Here is a 17,526-nt window from a genome sequence, read left to right on the forward strand (position 1 = left end):
CATCAAAGCCTAAAAAATATACAGTGTTAGCTGGGGAGAGGCTATGACCATGAAAGCCATGTTTCAGAGAATCCCCTCGGCATCTTTCAGCAGCAGGATTCCTAGGAAACTACTGAAGACAGGTTTTAAAACTGCCCTCTTCTAGCACGTATGAGGAATAGCTTTTCCTTTCCAGTGCACAGATGTAATTTAACATCCCTGTGACAGCTTCAGTGAATCTCTGCTTCAGAAAGATAAGTAAAGTGTGTAGTTTCCCCATGTTTTACAGGAAGAGGAATTCCAATTAGCTGTAGTAATCCAAAGTGTAAATTGTAACTAAATTGTGAAATTAACACTCATTTGGGTATACATATTGATTTCCTTGATTTTTGAAGACTGGCATGACAGCACGTGATGGAAAGAAATTAAACATACACTTACATTTGTAACAGCCTTTTCCCTGTGCATTGCAAATAACTTAATTATTGTGCAAAATATGTACTGCCATAGTCTGAAAGAACATAAAAAGTTAATTTTTATCTATGAATAAAATGCTTTAGTGGCTGAAGTAGAGGGATCCTGATTGAAGAAGGTAGAAGAAAAGCAGTACTTGTGGCACCTTAGAGACTAACAAATCTATTTGAGCATAAACTTTCGTGAGCTACAGCTCACTTCATCGGATGCATTTGGTGGAAAATACAGAGGGGAGATTGATATACGTATATCAATCTCCCCTCTGTATTTTCCACCAAATGCATCCGATGAAGTAAGCTGTAGCTCACGAAAGCTTATGCTCAAATAGATTTGTTAGTCTCTAAGGTGCCACAAGTACTACTTTACTTTTTGCGAATACAGACTAACACGGCTGCTACTCTGAAAGAAGGAAGAAGAGGCGTTTACATTCTTATTGTCTTGGTCTACATGGAGTGTGAACAATGTGGAGTGATAAAGGTGTGCATCCCTCCCCAAGGACCCTTTAGCTGTATGTGATACAGTACATTTTGCTAGGAAGAGGAATACAGCTGTTTTAAATCTGTAACCAGGTTGATAAGCCTTAAGAGAATTTACTGCAGCAATAGGAATAAGATATAATTTGCAGAATAAATTAACTGATAATGCAGGAGAATTGTTATTGGTTCCTGCGAGATTGTGTACCAGGCTCCTGGAGACCTCATGGTCCTGCCACATCCTGCACCAGGAAAAGGAGCAGTGAAGGCCTGCCTTGAAAGGCTGCAGTGAAGCAGACAATCAGAGCCCAAAGGCTTAGTTAAAAGGAGCCACAGGGTCTGAGCAGATCAGTTGCTGGCTGGGACCAGAAGGATGAGGAAGGACAGGAAGGCTGTGAGACTCTCCAGGTGAGGAGGCCTGGGAGAGACCCTGCTCAGGCAGGGAACAGACAGAGAACTTCAGCCCTGAGATAAGGGTAAAGAGGAAGGGGCTATGTGGGAGGTGGCCCAGGGAATAGCAGCAATGGAGTTAAAGGAAGCAGCACGGGGCTGTTGTTTGTAAGGTCTCCGGGTTGGGACCTGGAGTAGTGGGCAGGGTCCTGGTTCCCCCGCTGGCAGAGTGGCCAAGTCCCAAGAAGGGGACAAGTATTGTTTAGAAGCTCAAGAAAGGGGATAGAATTTAAAGGGCTCAAGGACTTGGCTGAAGACACTAGAGGGCCATCCATTTGTTGAACTTTGTTACCCCTGGAAGGGGACTGAATGTGAGAGGTGACCTGGCTGGGGGGCTGGGTCTATGAGAACCACTGAGGACAAAGAGTTTCCAGGGAAGAAGCCCTGTGGGCACTGCTCTATCACAGGGCAGGAACTGACTTAGAGAGAGCCCAGAAGGGGCTGAGAACTGAGCCCAGAAGCAAGGCTGCAGATACAGATACTGACAAGGGCACTGTGATAGGCCAAGTGGTGAGCTGGAGCCGATTCGCACCGGTTCACGCGAACTATTTGTTAAATTCTGAAGCCAGTTTAGAGCCTAGTTGTTAAAGGGGTGGGCAAACTCCAGCCCACGGGACTGTCCTGTCCGGCCCGCCTGAGCTCTCGGCTGGGGAGGCTCCCCTGAGAATCCCTTTTTAATTTTTATTCACCCAGTGGTGGTCCTTCATTGCTGCCGAAGACCCGGAGCAACTGAAGGAATCGGTTCTTCAGCTTTTGGCAGCTCATCACTGGTAGGCCCTGGTGGACTTTTAAGAACTGAGCTCAGAGACAGGGTTAACGACATTACCAAGGACACAGGAACAGGCCTTTTACCCTGGGTGGGGTTTTTGCGTTCATGCATATTGACTGTATGTGACTTGGCCAGAGGGCTGTGCCACTGAAATTCCACTTGATGAGGTTAATAGCTGACGGGGGGCCGGGAGCAAGAGAGAGTGAGTGTAGGTTCACACCTGACTGACCGGAGGTGCTCACGAGAGACGAGTGGCCCCTGCCACAACTTGGTACCAGAAGTTGGTTCTTTTCGGACCAGCCCCTGAAAACAAGGGGACAATGGAGGAGTTTGCTAATTCAGCAGCAGCACAGCTGGGCTGAAACCCAGTGGATACTAGCACAAGGGTGACAAGAGGCCCAGGTGGCTCCCCAACAACAGCAGGATGTCCTCTTGGAGGTACTTCAGCTGCAGCAGCAACAATAACTCCAGCATCATCACTCTCGGGCTTGGCAGGGAGCCCAGCAGACACGACAGCATCCAAATAAACCTGACTGTCGCGGATGCCAAAGGGAAAGGGGTCAGACAGGCCCGCTAAGCGGATGCAGGTATTGTGGACAAGGGGGGCATGCAAGTTCAGTTTGCTCCTGGAGTAACAGAGATAAGGGGGATTAATGGCATGTGCAGAGCACTGAGACACCTGGGGAGATTTGGGTCACAAAGGATGTGTGCACTCTAATGCCAGAGGCGCCAGTGGTGGTGAAAAGGACTGATAAGACAGCCTGGGTCCAAGAAGACTGATGTTCCGGGGTAAGGTGCATATATAAAAAGGCATAAATATGTTATGGGTAACTTACCCTGTCTCATACTATTACCTGTACTGCTGCATTCTGTACTTTGGCATTTGCAGTGCTCTGCCTTTCTTGGGTACTTCAAACCATTACTTTGAGGTAATTTGTTTTCTGTGACTTCACAAGTACATTTTACTTTGTAGAGACATCTAAAATACAATTACTGACAGTGGAAACATGCATAGAGTTTTATCAGCCACACAGGTTTATAGGTTTTGGAAAAAGCATTTATTTAATCACTGTGGTGCGGCAGATAGGTCCCACCCTGGCAACAAGGGCGTTAATGAGGCAGATAGGCCCCACGCCAGCAAGGAGAGGATTAAGGAGAGCCTGGGGATCTAGATGGCTCCATGCCACTACACCTGCAGCAAATGTAAGGCATGGAGAGAGGAGTTAAAAGAAGCCCAGTCCAGCTTCAGCTGAACAAAGAAGCAGAGCTCTGCTGCTCTTAATCGGAGAGCAGTCTGGTTGCTGCCTAGAGACTGAAGTAGCTTGCTAGCTGGATAACCCCTGTTTAGGGATGACCAAACCCTGGGGATGAATCAGTGGAAGCACAGACTGCTTGTAGATAAGCCCTGCCTAGGGATTTTTCAGATGGTGTCAGTTGCGGTTGTTTTGGTTCCTAATATCCTTTGGACCTTAACACCTCAGAAGGGGTAGGACTGAAGTATGCCTTGGCGAGAAGAAATACCTTTGTACTACCTTCACTATGCATTATATCTTTCTGTAATTGTAAATTGAACTGCATGACTGCTGCCTCTTGGAGTTGAAATCATATGTGGATTATATGTTGGATGTTTCTGAATTTATCTCAGTGAGGAAAAAGTGTGAGAGGGTTGTATACCTTGTGTTAGTGCTGCCTGTTAGATTTTTGTGTGGAGAGGAAAGTTTTATTATTGAAAATTGTATCTACCTTTTAAAAAATTGCATCCTTGTAACAGTATATTTTTTGTTTTTTATTAACTGGTACTTCTTGTGATAAGAGTGTGGCCTGAAATTATGGTATATCAAGTAGGATGTAATATGGGGAAAACTTTCACCTATAATTTAAATTAATCCAGTCATTCTTCTTCACAGGGAAAAAACATAGATCCATTACAATGGGTCTTACCCCTGCTTGCAGCTCATTGGAGGTAGAACCAGATCTGTCGGTCCTGGCAGACTGGGAGTAGTCATACCTGAGAAAACCCAGCAAGACCTATCTGCCTCCAGCAGCTGCAAGGAGGATTTAGCAGAGCTTCTGCTTAGCAGAATGAGAAAACAAACAAAAGGGGAGGGATAGCTCAGTGGTTTGAGCATTGGCCTGCTAAACCCAGGGTTGTGAGTTCAATCCTTGAGGGGGCCATTTAGGGATCGGGGGCAAAAATTGGGGATTGGTCCTGCTTTGAGCACGGGGTTGGACTAGATGACCTCCTGAGGTCCTGTCCAACCCTTATATTCTATGATTCTATGTAAGTGTGGGGAACCGGAGTGGGGTGTGGCAGGACTGCAAGGCCTCCAGCAGGGGGCCTCAAAGGGCCTGATACACCCTGTCACAGTTACTTAGCTTAATCAGTGGAGTACAATGAAATGGTGAAAAGTAATATGAGAAAGTGATACTAATGATTTTCGAAGACCTCTTACATATTACATTTGGCAGCCACAGCTAAGCTGTCCTCTGTTGAGCCTTAAAATTATAGTGATATCTCTGCACACGCGCACACTTCATATTACATTTAGTGAATGCTGTATTGCAACTGGCAGGGAGTCAATAACATATTTGTGCAATACATATTGTTCAAAAAAGGGAAGAACATGAAGGGTGGGGTAGGGAGCTGGCATGGAAAAAAGCTCTACTTGACTATCATAGTAAGCCTTCAGTGGACTTTTTTCCAGCAGGTGCCGGGGGAGGTAAAGGCATGCAGCAAGACACTTTACCTGCTACTAAAGCTGTTTCAGTTCAAAATATTTCACGTATTAACTCATACAATCAGTAATTTATTGAACAGCTTATTTGTTTGTTGTTAAACACTTTTTTTACAAAATCATATAGATTACAATAGATGTATTTTTTCACAAACCTGAAAACTCTTAATTTCTTCATCTTCTAATCTAGGCTATATCTCCACTGCAAAAAGGTGTGTTTTTACTTTGAGATAGTTCTCTCAAGGCAAATTCCTAGTGAAGACAAGGGACAGATAATTTATACCTCAGTATAACTATTTGAGGACAACACTGTGTCCCTCACCTGGGGTTTACCTCAGCTAGCTACATTGAAATAAAGCCTACAGTGCCTTGTCTGCACTAGGATTTTACATCAGAATAGTTATCTCAATGTGAAGAGTGACCTATCCTGCCCATAGTGCCATGTTAACTTCATCAGTCTGTGTAGATATTCATACCGTTTGTCACTATAATAGCTGAGCATCTATTCAATTTTTAATTTTCAAAATAAAAGCTATCAAAAATCAAACTCTTCATAAACACAGAAGTCGTCATTTCAAAGTAGACTTGTTAAAGAGAAAGCAACTCTTACAGGTAGACAGAAAGCCCTACTAGTGCATTGCAGAGTGGAACAAAAACACCATTGAGTTTCAGCTGACTCTGACATCTTTTTAAAGACTATGAAGAATTCTACTTCATTAACGATAAAATTGCCCAAATGGGAACATACCTTAAAACACAGGAATTTTATATACTTACAAACTAAACATAAAAATAGATATGAGAGAAATGAGTTATTTTAGACTAAAAAATGTTCTTTCCATTTCACATTCTAGATTCTGTTTTAAAATGATCACCTATTAGGATCTTAAGAGTCTGGGTACAGTATTAATACAAGTGGCTTGGGCAATGAAAGTCATGGATTTTTCCAAGAAAATGATTATTTGGTATCACAAGAACATACAAGATTGGGAAAAGGCTGAAAAGTAACTATCAGATTTTGTGGTGAGGTGTAAGGTTGGGTTAATTATAAACTTTTGCATTCAATTTGGACTCCATTATGCTCAGTTCACTCCGTTTAACCTACTTCCACCCACTTTCTGATGTCTGAATATAAGTGAGTCTTAGTGGGTGTCACTTACCCTCTTAGAGATTGGTCTACTTTAACTTACACATCCGTATGCCCTCCTGCTTTTCTTGCTATGCTGCAGTTCTCTTCTATTACTCCCAGAATATGAGGTGCATGAACTTAAACTCACCTAAACGCAGTGGGCCAGTGACAATATGACAATATTTCAGTGACAATATGTAAAGGATGAGGGGCATAAGCTATATGTTGATAAGAGGGTGTGAGTCCAAAGTAGTGGTCCATCTCTGAGTTGGTGCAACACATATGCTGAGAGGTCCAAAGGGAGGTGAAGATTACTGAGCACCAATGTTGATTTATTTAAAATTGTATCTGAATTTGGCCCTAAATTTCTTGATTTGGTTATCCTAACCCTTTCAATGTATTAGAGATTTTGATAGAACTTATTAGGAGTAAACTGGAGTTTGAAAAGTAGCTGTGGAAAAATTCATATATTAAATATGCATAATTTCGAATTGGCTCAGGGTAGCATTAAAATCTGGGACTGTGAAGAATATGTTGGGTTTGTGTTGGCTCTGTTTAGTTGCTCTTAGCAAATTGCACTGAATATACTGAATGTTTTACATGAATTAAAAGCTAAACAGCATTATTACAGAGACATGGTGGGTGAGGTAGTATTTTTATTGGACTAGTTTCTGTTGTTGGTTTGGATTTCTTGCATGATTTCTAAGTAAGTTTCCTGATTTTTTTTTCTTCCAGTGTGTGGGTGCATGTGATGATTATTTTGTTTGAGCTGGTCCCTTCTAGAGTATATGTGGGACAGTAAGTGGTTCCTTAGCGTTTGTTTGTTTTTAAGTTCTTCTGCAGAGCTATTCATCATATTTGGAGTTGTAAGCAGTGGTCAGAAGGTTATAGATGGTGAGACCTATGAGGAGGATGATTTTGTTTCTTGCAGTTGCTGAGGAAGAAGAAGTCGCTCTTAAGTTTCGCTTCCTTTTTCTTCACGTTGTGGAGCTTCCATTTCAGATGGCAAAATTTGATATATTCCCCCATTGTTGTAGCTGTGTTGGCCCCAGTATATTAGAGTGACAATGTGGGTGAGGTAATATATTTTTATTGGACCACCTGAAGTAATAAAGATATTACCTCACCCCCCCTTGTCTCTCTAATATCTTGGGACCAACACAGCTACAACAACACTGCATACATAAAGCATTATTGTCATCAGTGATTTATAAATACAAGACAACCTGTCTCTCCATCTGTTTGCTTTGAAGTACTTAGCATTAATTGACCAAAGCCATAGCTACACAAGAAACTTGTGTCGACTGAAGTAACATCGGCATACAGCTCCTGCAGTTAATATGTTGCTTGTGCATACTTGGCTCCTTGTGTCAATGAAGTGCATACTCAGCGGGAGTGCTTGTATCAATGCACAGTGCAGTGCACCGGTGTGCAACTTGTTACCATCCAGTGCACTGTCTTTTAGGAAGTTTTGGCAATGTGTGATGGAGCCGAAACAAATTGCACAGGGGTGACTGGAAGGATGGAGTCAACTTCCCAGTTTGCAACTGTCTTCATCCTGTAATGTCATCTGTATCCCATAATTTTCATACTTTTTTGTTTTTTTTCAAAATCCCACAAATCCACGTGGCCCTCCTTGCTGTCCACTATCTCCAACAGAAGCATGGAGCCTGCACAGCTCCATGTCATTAGCATTGCAATTATTGGGTGCATAATCCTATAGTATTTGCAGAGCTGCAAGGAGAGCCATGGGGAACATGATGATTCCTTGGAGGACAGATTGCTATGAGACATAGCAAGAACCAATTCAAGATTATTGGTGGTGTTCACAAAGCAGCTACAGTTTGTGAAGCGCCTCTTCTGGGCCTGAGAGACAAGTGCTGACTAGTGGGATTTCATCGTAATGTAGGTTTGGAATGACGAGCAGTGGCTGCAGAACTGTCAGATGTGCAAGGCCACATTCCTGGATCTGTGTGCCAAGCTCACCCCAGTCCTCCAGCAGAGGCACTCCAAATGAGAGCCGTACTGGCACTGGAGAAAAAAGTGGTGATCTCACTGTGGAAATGTGCAACACCAGATTGCTGACGGCTAGTTGGGAATCAGTTTGAAGTTGGGAAATTACTGTGGGGACCATTGTCATGCAAGTGCACAAGGGCATTAATCACCTGTGGACCCTCATCAACGTGCAGGAGGTAGTGGATGGATTTGCAGTAATGAGGTTCCTGAGCTGCGGGGGAGCAATAAATGACGCACATACCCCTCTTGGCACCAGACCACCTTACCTCAGAGTACATCAACAGAAAGGGCTGCTTTTCTATGGTTATGCAAATACCGGTAGATCTCTGGGGACACTTCACTGACATCAGTGTGGGCTAGTCAGGGGATGTGCATGACACTGAAATCTTTAAGAACATAGGACTGTAAAGAAAGTTGCAAGCAGAGAATTTCTTTCCCAATCCGCAGCTTACCATTGGCAATGCTGAAATGCCAATAGTGATCCTCGGCGATCCAGCCTACTCCTTGCTCCCTGGCTCATGAAGCCGTACATCAGCCACCTTAAGAGGATCAAGGAATGCTTTAACTACTGGCTCAGCAGGTGCAGAATGACAGCTGAATGTGCCTTTGGTCATTTGAAGGGATGCTGGAATTGTTTATTCACAAGATTGGACCTCAATGAGAATTATCCCAGTGGTTATAGCTGCCTGCCGTGTCCTACATAATATCTGTGAAGCAAAGGGGGAAACATTTCTACTGGAGTGGAGGTCAGAGATGGAGCAGATGTCTGCTAAATTTGAACAGCCAGATACAAGGGCTGTTAGCAGAGCTCAATGTGGAACTCTACAGCTCAGGGAGGCTTTGAAAGACCATTTTAATAGTGAAATAGAGTAGATAATGTGCTCTACATGACCCTGCTCTTTTGCAGCCTGGTATGAATTATGTGGTGATTGCTGTTCAGGTAGGGATATAACATTGCCCATTCACCTGTTAATGATGTTATGAGTTGAGTGACATGGTGCAGTAATAGGTAGGTTGGTCACTTTCAGAACTGATGAGCACCAGCCAGCTTATGTTGTGAACTGATAAAGATGAATTATATTCCCAATAATAGAATTTTATTCTCTAACAAAACCTGTGCAAAAAAACCCATGTCAGAAACTGGGGAGAATTTAGTTGCTATAAAAATGAGAGTAGAGAATAATGGGGAAATTAAAGTAGGGGAGAACAATCCTAATCAATTAGACTTATTTAAATTGTCCAGAAGTTCTCAAACTGGTACATTATTGGCATGGGAGGAAAGTGAGGATGAAACTAGATTTCATGGAGATGTATGAAGAAAGGCAAAATAGCTTTAGGGTTAAAATTAACCAGTTAAATATATATTCAGTAATATTAGGTGGCTAAGTATGTTAATTCACTCATTTCATAATATTTAGTCAGGTATAGGCATCCTTCCTTTTGCATTGCTGCTGAGGGCTGCACTGCCTTCAGAACTGGGCGGCCGGAGAGGGTGGTTGATGGCCAGGCACCCAGCTCTGAAGGCAGCACCACTGCCAACAGCAGTGCAGAAGTAAGGAAGATCGGTTTCTCCTACAAATTTGTTTTTAATGGATAGGAGTAAAAAAATGTGGTCGCTGGTTGCAGATGACAGGTCATCGCTCTTCACATTTAAATTATAGGGGGGAAATGTTCCGTGACCTCTGCAAATAGCTGCTTGTGACAAGTGGTTTCTCTTCAGAGGTGGTCGCTAAGGCAGGTTTTTCTGTATTTGTACTTTGGGAGGCTATCAGATACTATGGTGATGGGCACTCTTAGGACTTGTCTACACTACCTGCCGAATCAGCAGGCAGTGATCGATCCAGTGGGGGTCGATTTGTCACGTCTAGTATAGACACGATAAATCAACCACTGAGCACTCTCCCGTCGACTCTGGTACTCCACCACAATGAGAAGCGCAAGCGGAGTCAATGGGAGAGTGTCAGCTGTCGACTTACCGTAGTGAAGACCCCACGGTAAGTAGATCTAAATACATCAACTTCAGCTATGCTATTCATGTAGCTGAAGTTGCATATCTTAGATTGACCCTGCGCCATAGTGTAGACAAGCCATTATAAAAACATGAATGGATGGATAAAAGACATAGACAGACCAAACAAGACTATATACTCTACAATGGCAACTAAGTAAGTAGGTTGTGGCTACAGTGTTTTTGTCCCATGACTCAACTGCAAAATATATAGATATTTTAGTGTAGACAGGACCTAATTGTAATCCTGTACCTGAGCAAAAGCCTTGGACGAGCCAAGATTTTAACCTAATTTTTGGGTCCCATCCATTCTACAGATTTTAATTATATTCTGCTGGGTCATTAGACAGCTGGGTAGTAACCTAATCCCCTCACTCCATTATATTTAATTGTAGTTGGCTCTAAACATAGTTTTTGTTCACCAGAATATGGATAATAAATAGATAGTAATTGTGGCAACCATTAATATTTCATTGTTGACAGAAGCTTAGGCTGGCATAGAATTATATTCCTATGACCAGGTTATGACACTTACTTTGCAGTGCAGACAGACCTCTAACCATGTTGTTCTAACCAGACTGGCTGCTGTTTCTTCTTCTCAGTACTCTGTAATGGGACATCACTTTGGGGCATTGTCCAGTGTTTTGCTGGTGCCACCTTGTATGCTGGTCACACTATCCTCTGCTAAGGCAATATGACATAGTTGCCTGCATTTTCCCAGAATGCTCTAATGCAAGTATGCTTAGGCAGAGTAGTTGGTAGAGATACACCCAATGGTTGATATGGGCTCTCATTGTGTTGTGTTTAACACCCTTTTTCCCTCCATCCCCGCAAAAAAATATTCCCACCGGACATAACTAAAGTGTGTTAGATTTCTTAGACTGCATGCTTGCTTTTAGATTGTTAAGCCTTTGGGGTCTTCACAGATATTTGTACATTGCCTAGCACAGTGGAACCTAATTCTTAATGAGCTTTCTGCGTGCTATCAGAATGTAAATATTAAATAATAATGAGGAGGAGGTCCCAGCCAGCTCTCAAAAACATGTTGAGGTTTTGTAGTGTAAATCAAAACTAAGTTAAGCAGATTTGCAGCTCAGCTCAGAATTGTTTTCTTTTCACTGGTTTGTGTCTCAGTTGTAACATTTTATTCACATGTGTACTTAAAGAAGAGTAATAAAGAAAATATTTTCAGTGTAACTTTTGTGTGTGAAGCTGCCCATAACTTGTTTATTTATGAGCAGTAGCAGAAGATGTCAAATCTTCACTGATACTTACACAAGCTGACCCAAACTTTATTTAATATGACTAATAAACTGTAAGTAATATAATATCTTTTTTACTTTGCTCCTTTACTTTTCAGAGTTTCTATGTTACATTTAAAAAAAAAAAAACACTGCAAATGCCAAACCTGAAGTCTTGAACGACGGATCCATTTCGTACTGTGTGGGGTTTCTTTTCTTTTTCTCTTCTGCAGAAACCACTTGTTTGCTTTCTTTTGGTTTCTTAGCTGATAGAATTTCTTACAAACACTTTTACTTTCCTGTCAATGTATTATGTTCTCTGGACAGAGGATCAGCTGGAATCATGGCAAAAAGAACCACTGTTTCTTTGGTTTTTTGATTCACCATCCCGTTCCCAGAATTGCCTTGTTCCCTCTCACAGGCGGAAGACTTGTGTCTCATGCAAATTACTGGTCCATTTCTGGGTCTTTGTAACTTTCTGAAATCATTGGAAAGAAGCCCTCTCAATGGAGAAGAGGAGACGGCATTGGAGCAACAGGCTGGCCCCAGTAATTTTATGGCTTTTAATATCTCATTTTAGGAGTAACTATTAGGCATTATGACAGGTTTCAGAGTAGCAGCCGTGTAAGTCTGTATTCGCAAAAAGAAAAGGAGTACTTGTGGCACCTTAGAGACTAACAAATCTATTTGAGCATAAGCTTTCATGAGATGAAGTGAGCTGTAGCTCATCAAAGCTTATGCTCAAATAAATTTGTTAGTCTCTAAGGTGCCACAAGTACTCCTTTTCTTATTAGGCATTACTTACCTTGAGTACTCAGTTCTCCAGCTACTTCTGTGACATCATTGGGCCAGTGTAAATTGAATTAATTCCAGATTGACACCATTGTAACTCAGAACAAAATCTGGCCCATAATCCTTGGTAAATGCAAAATTTCTTTACTAACTTAAGATACACTGTTATAAGGCACTTGTAAACAAATTAAAGAGAGTACACACAAGGAGTTGGCACCATTTTAACTAGATCAGTTTCTAAACTTGATTTTGTTGAATTGGTGCAAATTTTGTATATTGACAAGACCATAGACACGGTTTGTATACAGAGCCTTAGGAGGCTTTTTTGAAAATGCCATCATTACCATGAAGAAATGTAGAAGTCCTGGAAAGTCAAACACTGACATATAATATATGGAGTAATGATTATAGATTCAGTGACAAGAAAATAATAGTGACATGGTGAACCAAGAAAAATAGATGTGGAAAAATAACAGAAACATAAGAAGCTATAGAGCCTGTGGGAAGATAAATTAACTCATTTTTTCTCTTTTTTATATTTCCCTCTTTATTATGGCTCTCTTCAATATAAACAGTGGTAGCAGGAGAAACTTAAAATGAGGTATTGAGATGCATTAATATCTCTGGTTTATTTTAAGAAGTGCAAGCGCGCACACACCCTCCCCCCATAGCTGGTCTGTGTAAACTTATTGTCCCCATTGTTGTTTGTCTGCTGCACCCACTCATTTTCCTTTTGTTTAAATCTAGATGTAAACGCTTCAGGGCAGAAACTTCTTACTCTTACTCCATGGTTGTACACATGCACATTGGGAGTCTAATCCTGATTAGTACCTGTGGATGCAGCGGTAATGCATATAGCTAATAATACTGTGCAGTCAGATTTGGTATTTCTTCACACAGCCTCCCGCCATTTTTCTTTGAAACACCAAAATAACATCATATGAAGTGGGAACACATTTGCCAGATCAGTAATATAATTGAAATCAGTGACAAGCATTAAATTACCTGTTCTGTGTAAGCAAATAAAGCAGGATAAAATTTTTTATTTAACCCCCTTCCCAACCCACATAAGCACATGTGTGCAGAGGGTTATTATCTGCCATCTGTTTTATCCACAGTAATTTCTATCAATTGAGTTATTTTGGGTTTTAAGCATTACTTTGAAGCTGTTGAGTTGTTAACTTTGGTTGAGACTGCGTAAATGACGATAGCAATCTCAGCATGTTAAGATCATAACTGTTAGATTAATGATGGAGGTATTAGCTCTGTGCTGGTGTACTGCATTAATGGATGTGTAAGTTCAATCAAATAAACTGCCTCCAGTGTCTCTGCATAATGGTATTTACTAGGTCTCAAATGGACTGCTGAGAAAAGTGAAATATAATCTTCTGTTTTATCTGCGATTTAAAAAAAATAGATAATGAAATCATTCTCTTCCTAGCATATATTTTATTGTGGTTTGTGGAATCACCTCCAGAAGAACAGAGGTAATTGTAGGCCTAAGTTCTTTGCTAAAATGGAATGTGTATTTATTAGGAACATTGTGATCTCTAGAAACAATTAGAGTTGCTGGTGCAGGTATTGTACATTCCTAAACTTAAACCCAAAAGTCAATGACAAATTAACATTCTGTTATAAATGAAGAGTAAGAAAATAAGAGAAATTCACTGAACACACTAATTCCCTCATTTTTCTTTTTTCTTCATAGAACCTGGAGAAAGTGTTTGTGGAATTCAGTCATCAGGAGCTGTTTGAGTTCTATAACAAGGTCTAGATTTTACAGTTACCATTTCCTAATACAGTTTAATAACTTCTATTTCACACTGATAAATCTCATATTAAATACTCCTGCACCACTGTTTCCCCGTATTACAGAGATGCTTCCACTTAACTTCCTTTGTAAACACCTTGTGCTCCTCAGCAGGAATCATTTGCCTATATGAATACAATCTGATGAAACTAGAACAAAAATGGAAATAATTTTATTAAACCATTGAATTTGTTACTTCGCATATAAAGCATTTTCAAAAATCGAGATTGCATTCAACGTTAGAATAAATTTAATACAGTGGTTTGGTCATTCTTAAATGTATCTTGCTGTTAAATCTAGAAGAAGTGTTGAGGAGTGACAGCGAGGAGCAATCTGGAAGGAGTGTCTTTGAATGTGTATTGTCTTCAGCCCAAAATGTTACTCTCATAATCCAGTCAAAATAAACTCTATTATTTTTTTACTTCTTTATTATGCATTGGAAATTCACAGTAAAACAGCTGTGCATGCAAAAAAGGAAGTACTTAGACAACTGTTTCTTTAAAATTTGAATATTTAAACTGCAGCAATGAATTCTAATAGCTTCATGTAAAGACAAATATTCATGAGTAGGAATTTTGTATTGCCATATGAATAGATTTAATATCCATTGTTGCAAATGCAGTTATTTCTTGTCTGTTTGCATGTTTCTACACAACATTTTGTGTGAATTCTTTTGTTGTTGTTGTTGTTCCTTTAAATAGCTGGAGACTATACAAGCACAGCTGGATTCCCTTACGTGATGTTTTTGAAGACTTGTTTCTCCATCGCACTCCTGCCACCTCATTATTTTGAATTGAAGATAGATTGCCAAGCTGTGTTCGCTGATGGATTCAATGGGTTGCTTCCTGTAAAATTATATGGCTTATCTCCTCTTAGACCAGTAACATTAGCCAAGGGAGATCATTGTTAAGATTCTGAGCTTCTAATTGACTTTCTCTTGTTTTCTGAACCAACAGAATTTGTTAAGAACAGTGTTACTTGAGAAAAAAATGTAATATCATACTGCTGGTTTATAGTTCTTTTATGCTTTATTACCTGTGTTGTTTGATTCATTACATGGGTGATGGCAATTCACATACTAGTGAGGGGCAGGAATAAAATCTGTATCAAAGTTGTTAGAAGAATATAAAACTTAAGGAGTAACATTAGTAGAAGTAGTCAAAAAATAGGCAGAATTGTCTCCATCCTTTTGAATTCCTATCTTCCCTCCCCCCACGTACAGTGGCTAATGTTGATTGCAAATTAGCCAAAATACATGAATAAAAAATGAAAAAAGTGGGCTGTCTTAGTTTGGGTCATTTAATTTGATTTAATTGCATTTATATTCATTTTTGGTTTCTTTTTGTTCTTGATGATAATATCACTGCTTTGAATGTTTGCTCTTGACATTGAGATTAACTAGGGCTCCTAGGGATTGCTGTAGTACAGATAAGAAGTAATAATAATCACTGGGTATAAAAAGGAAGGATGAAGTACTGAGAGTAGATTATCAAGAATACTGAACTAGTCATGTGATCAGATTCCTGAAAGCCATTCATTTATCCTTCCTAATATTATCTGTTTTTATTAATGTAAGTAAAGATATTCATAATCCAAGTTAATAATAATTTCACATTATTGTGGGATGAACTCAAGTCCAGGAGCACTTGATCCTGTTAGAGGGCTAGAAGTAGTCTTCTTGCCTGTCACTGCAGAAAACAGATATGCACTCTCAATACTTTATCTTAATAATAGGAAAGGTGAGCTAATAGGCGGTGAAAAGAAATAGAAATTCAAGATGTTATCTTGCCTTTTTTTCAGCTAAGCGACTCTGTGAACAAGGCTTTGCACTTTCACTTCCAAATCCTCCAGTGGGCCTGGTTAACACCCAGTGCAGCATTTGGTAGTTCTCTTGAGATCTCAATTTGGGGTTGACATGAATTTTAAGTATCATCAAAAACATACTTCGAGTATCTGGGATTTGGGTCCCCTTGTGCCTAATTTATGGCATATATTGTATAACAGATCAACAGCTCTGTTTTTAGGAAGGATGTTGTCAGTTCCAAAATTTCAAACTAGAGAAGTGAACTCTTCAGTGGCTGTAAGATTAGAGGAATGGTTTTGAGGACAGCAGCCTACACAGAAGAAAGAGTGAGTAAAGGGCATCAAAGAGATCACAACCATAGGTCCAGTGTCTTTGGGCAAACATATCTACTGAAGGAATATTTTAATTGCTGATAACATACCATCACACTTGAAGTATAGTGTGATACCATCAATGCAGTGATCCCACTGGGCAGACGCAATACAAAAAAAAAGATTGGTTTCAGAGTAGCAGCCGTGTTAGTCTGTATTCACAAAAAGAAAAGGAGTACTTGTGGCAACTTAGAGACTAACAAATTTATTAGAGCATAAGCTTTCGTGAGCTACAGCTCACTTCATCGGATGCAAAAAAGATTGTACACTTGAAGCATTGAATCAATATTGTTTTTCATGGGGCAGAAAGCAAAAATTTTGAACTTCAAGATTGACATAAAACACCAAAATTAAATGGGTAGATTGACCTGTCTTAATCTGACATATGCTTAGTTGTATCCAACTGAATCTTAAAACAAAATTAATGTCTCTGCTGCAACTGAGTGCATTGTTTGCTAGCACTTCCTAATTCCTAATCCTAATTCCTTTGCCTCATAATCAGTTTTGACTCTAGCAGGCTGCAAGGAGCCTCTTGGCTTGCCATTTTTTTTTCTACTTTCCCTTCCTGCCAGTCTCCATTCTATAAGGCCAATAAGTTCTCAGTGTGCACCAGTCAAAATTTAACGTTGTATCACTACGGAAGATAACCAATTTTTTCCCGGTAATAAGGGCCTCAGCATTTATAACTAGGGGACATTTTTACCCGAAAGAGAAGCCTTCTCACACAGACAGCTCCAGGCAGGCATAGTCTCAGTGCCCTCCTCTGGACATGAAAACTCTCAGGTGGCATCAGACCAAAAAAGTAAACACGCAATCCAATATGAATTGTTATCTGACATCCTCAGTGTCCCTGCATGCTCTCACCAGCAATACTAACATGGATGAGCAATATTGCAAGTATGGTCCTTCTCAGTCTGAAAATCATATGGCCTAACGGCTTCTCCCTGGGAGAGAGTGAAATGAAGGAATGGTATTCAAATCTGTTTCATGCAGGTATATGGGGCTTTGGTCTTTGGGATCTGATGCTCAAACAAATCAGTTCCCAGCTATCTTAGTGATATAGTGGGAAACTTTATGGACAACTGACACTATTCAGTCATCAGAAAAATTGACTTGCATTCCTGGCTTCTGCCAGATTGTATAGAAAGCAATACAGGTTATGGGGCAAGCTGAAGCAGTCTGTGAAATACAACAGGAGACAATACGTCCATACAAGTGCTAGCTAGAATAAGTGCAGGGTCAGTAGCTGCCTTTTGTTGCGTCAGAGCTATCTGTGGGTTTCCCAACCAGCCCTGTCTGGAGTTAGATCCTGATTGGTGCCAGGCACTTTGAATTTGGAACTAAAAGGGCTACCTGTAGCTGTGATCAAATAAGGTCACGTGTCATTGTCCATAGGGGGTACCCTATGGAGCTGTGAAATAGAAGAACAGCTTTTTCCCATTCCCAACAGATCAGAGCGTTTACAACATGCTCTC

At 40.6% G+C, this 17,526-nt stretch overlaps 1 protein-coding gene across 2 annotated transcripts in view; it reads left to right on the forward strand.

Annotated features, from left to right (window-relative positions):
* Positions 1 to 15,027, forward strand: part of COMMD10 (COMM domain containing 10) — a 165,544-nt gene extending 150,517 nt beyond the window's left edge. For both annotated transcript variants that reach the window (XM_043514534.1, XM_038403093.2), the window contains exons 6-7: positions 13,775 to 13,834; positions 14,578 to 15,027. In XM_043514534.1, the coding sequence (XP_043370469.1) occupies positions 13,775 to 13,834; positions 14,578 to 14,616 (99 nt within the window). In that variant the 3' untranslated portion in view covers positions 14,617 to 15,027. The remainder of the gene's footprint in view (positions 1 to 13,774; positions 13,835 to 14,577) is intronic.
* The last annotated feature ends 2,499 nt before the right edge of the window (positions 15,028 to 17,526 follow it).

This window comes from Dermochelys coriacea, chromosome 5, assembly GCF_009764565.3.
Source record: "Dermochelys coriacea isolate rDerCor1 chromosome 5, rDerCor1.pri.v4, whole genome shotgun sequence".
Taxonomy (NCBI): Eukaryota; Metazoa; Chordata; order Testudines; family Dermochelyidae; genus Dermochelys; species Dermochelys coriacea.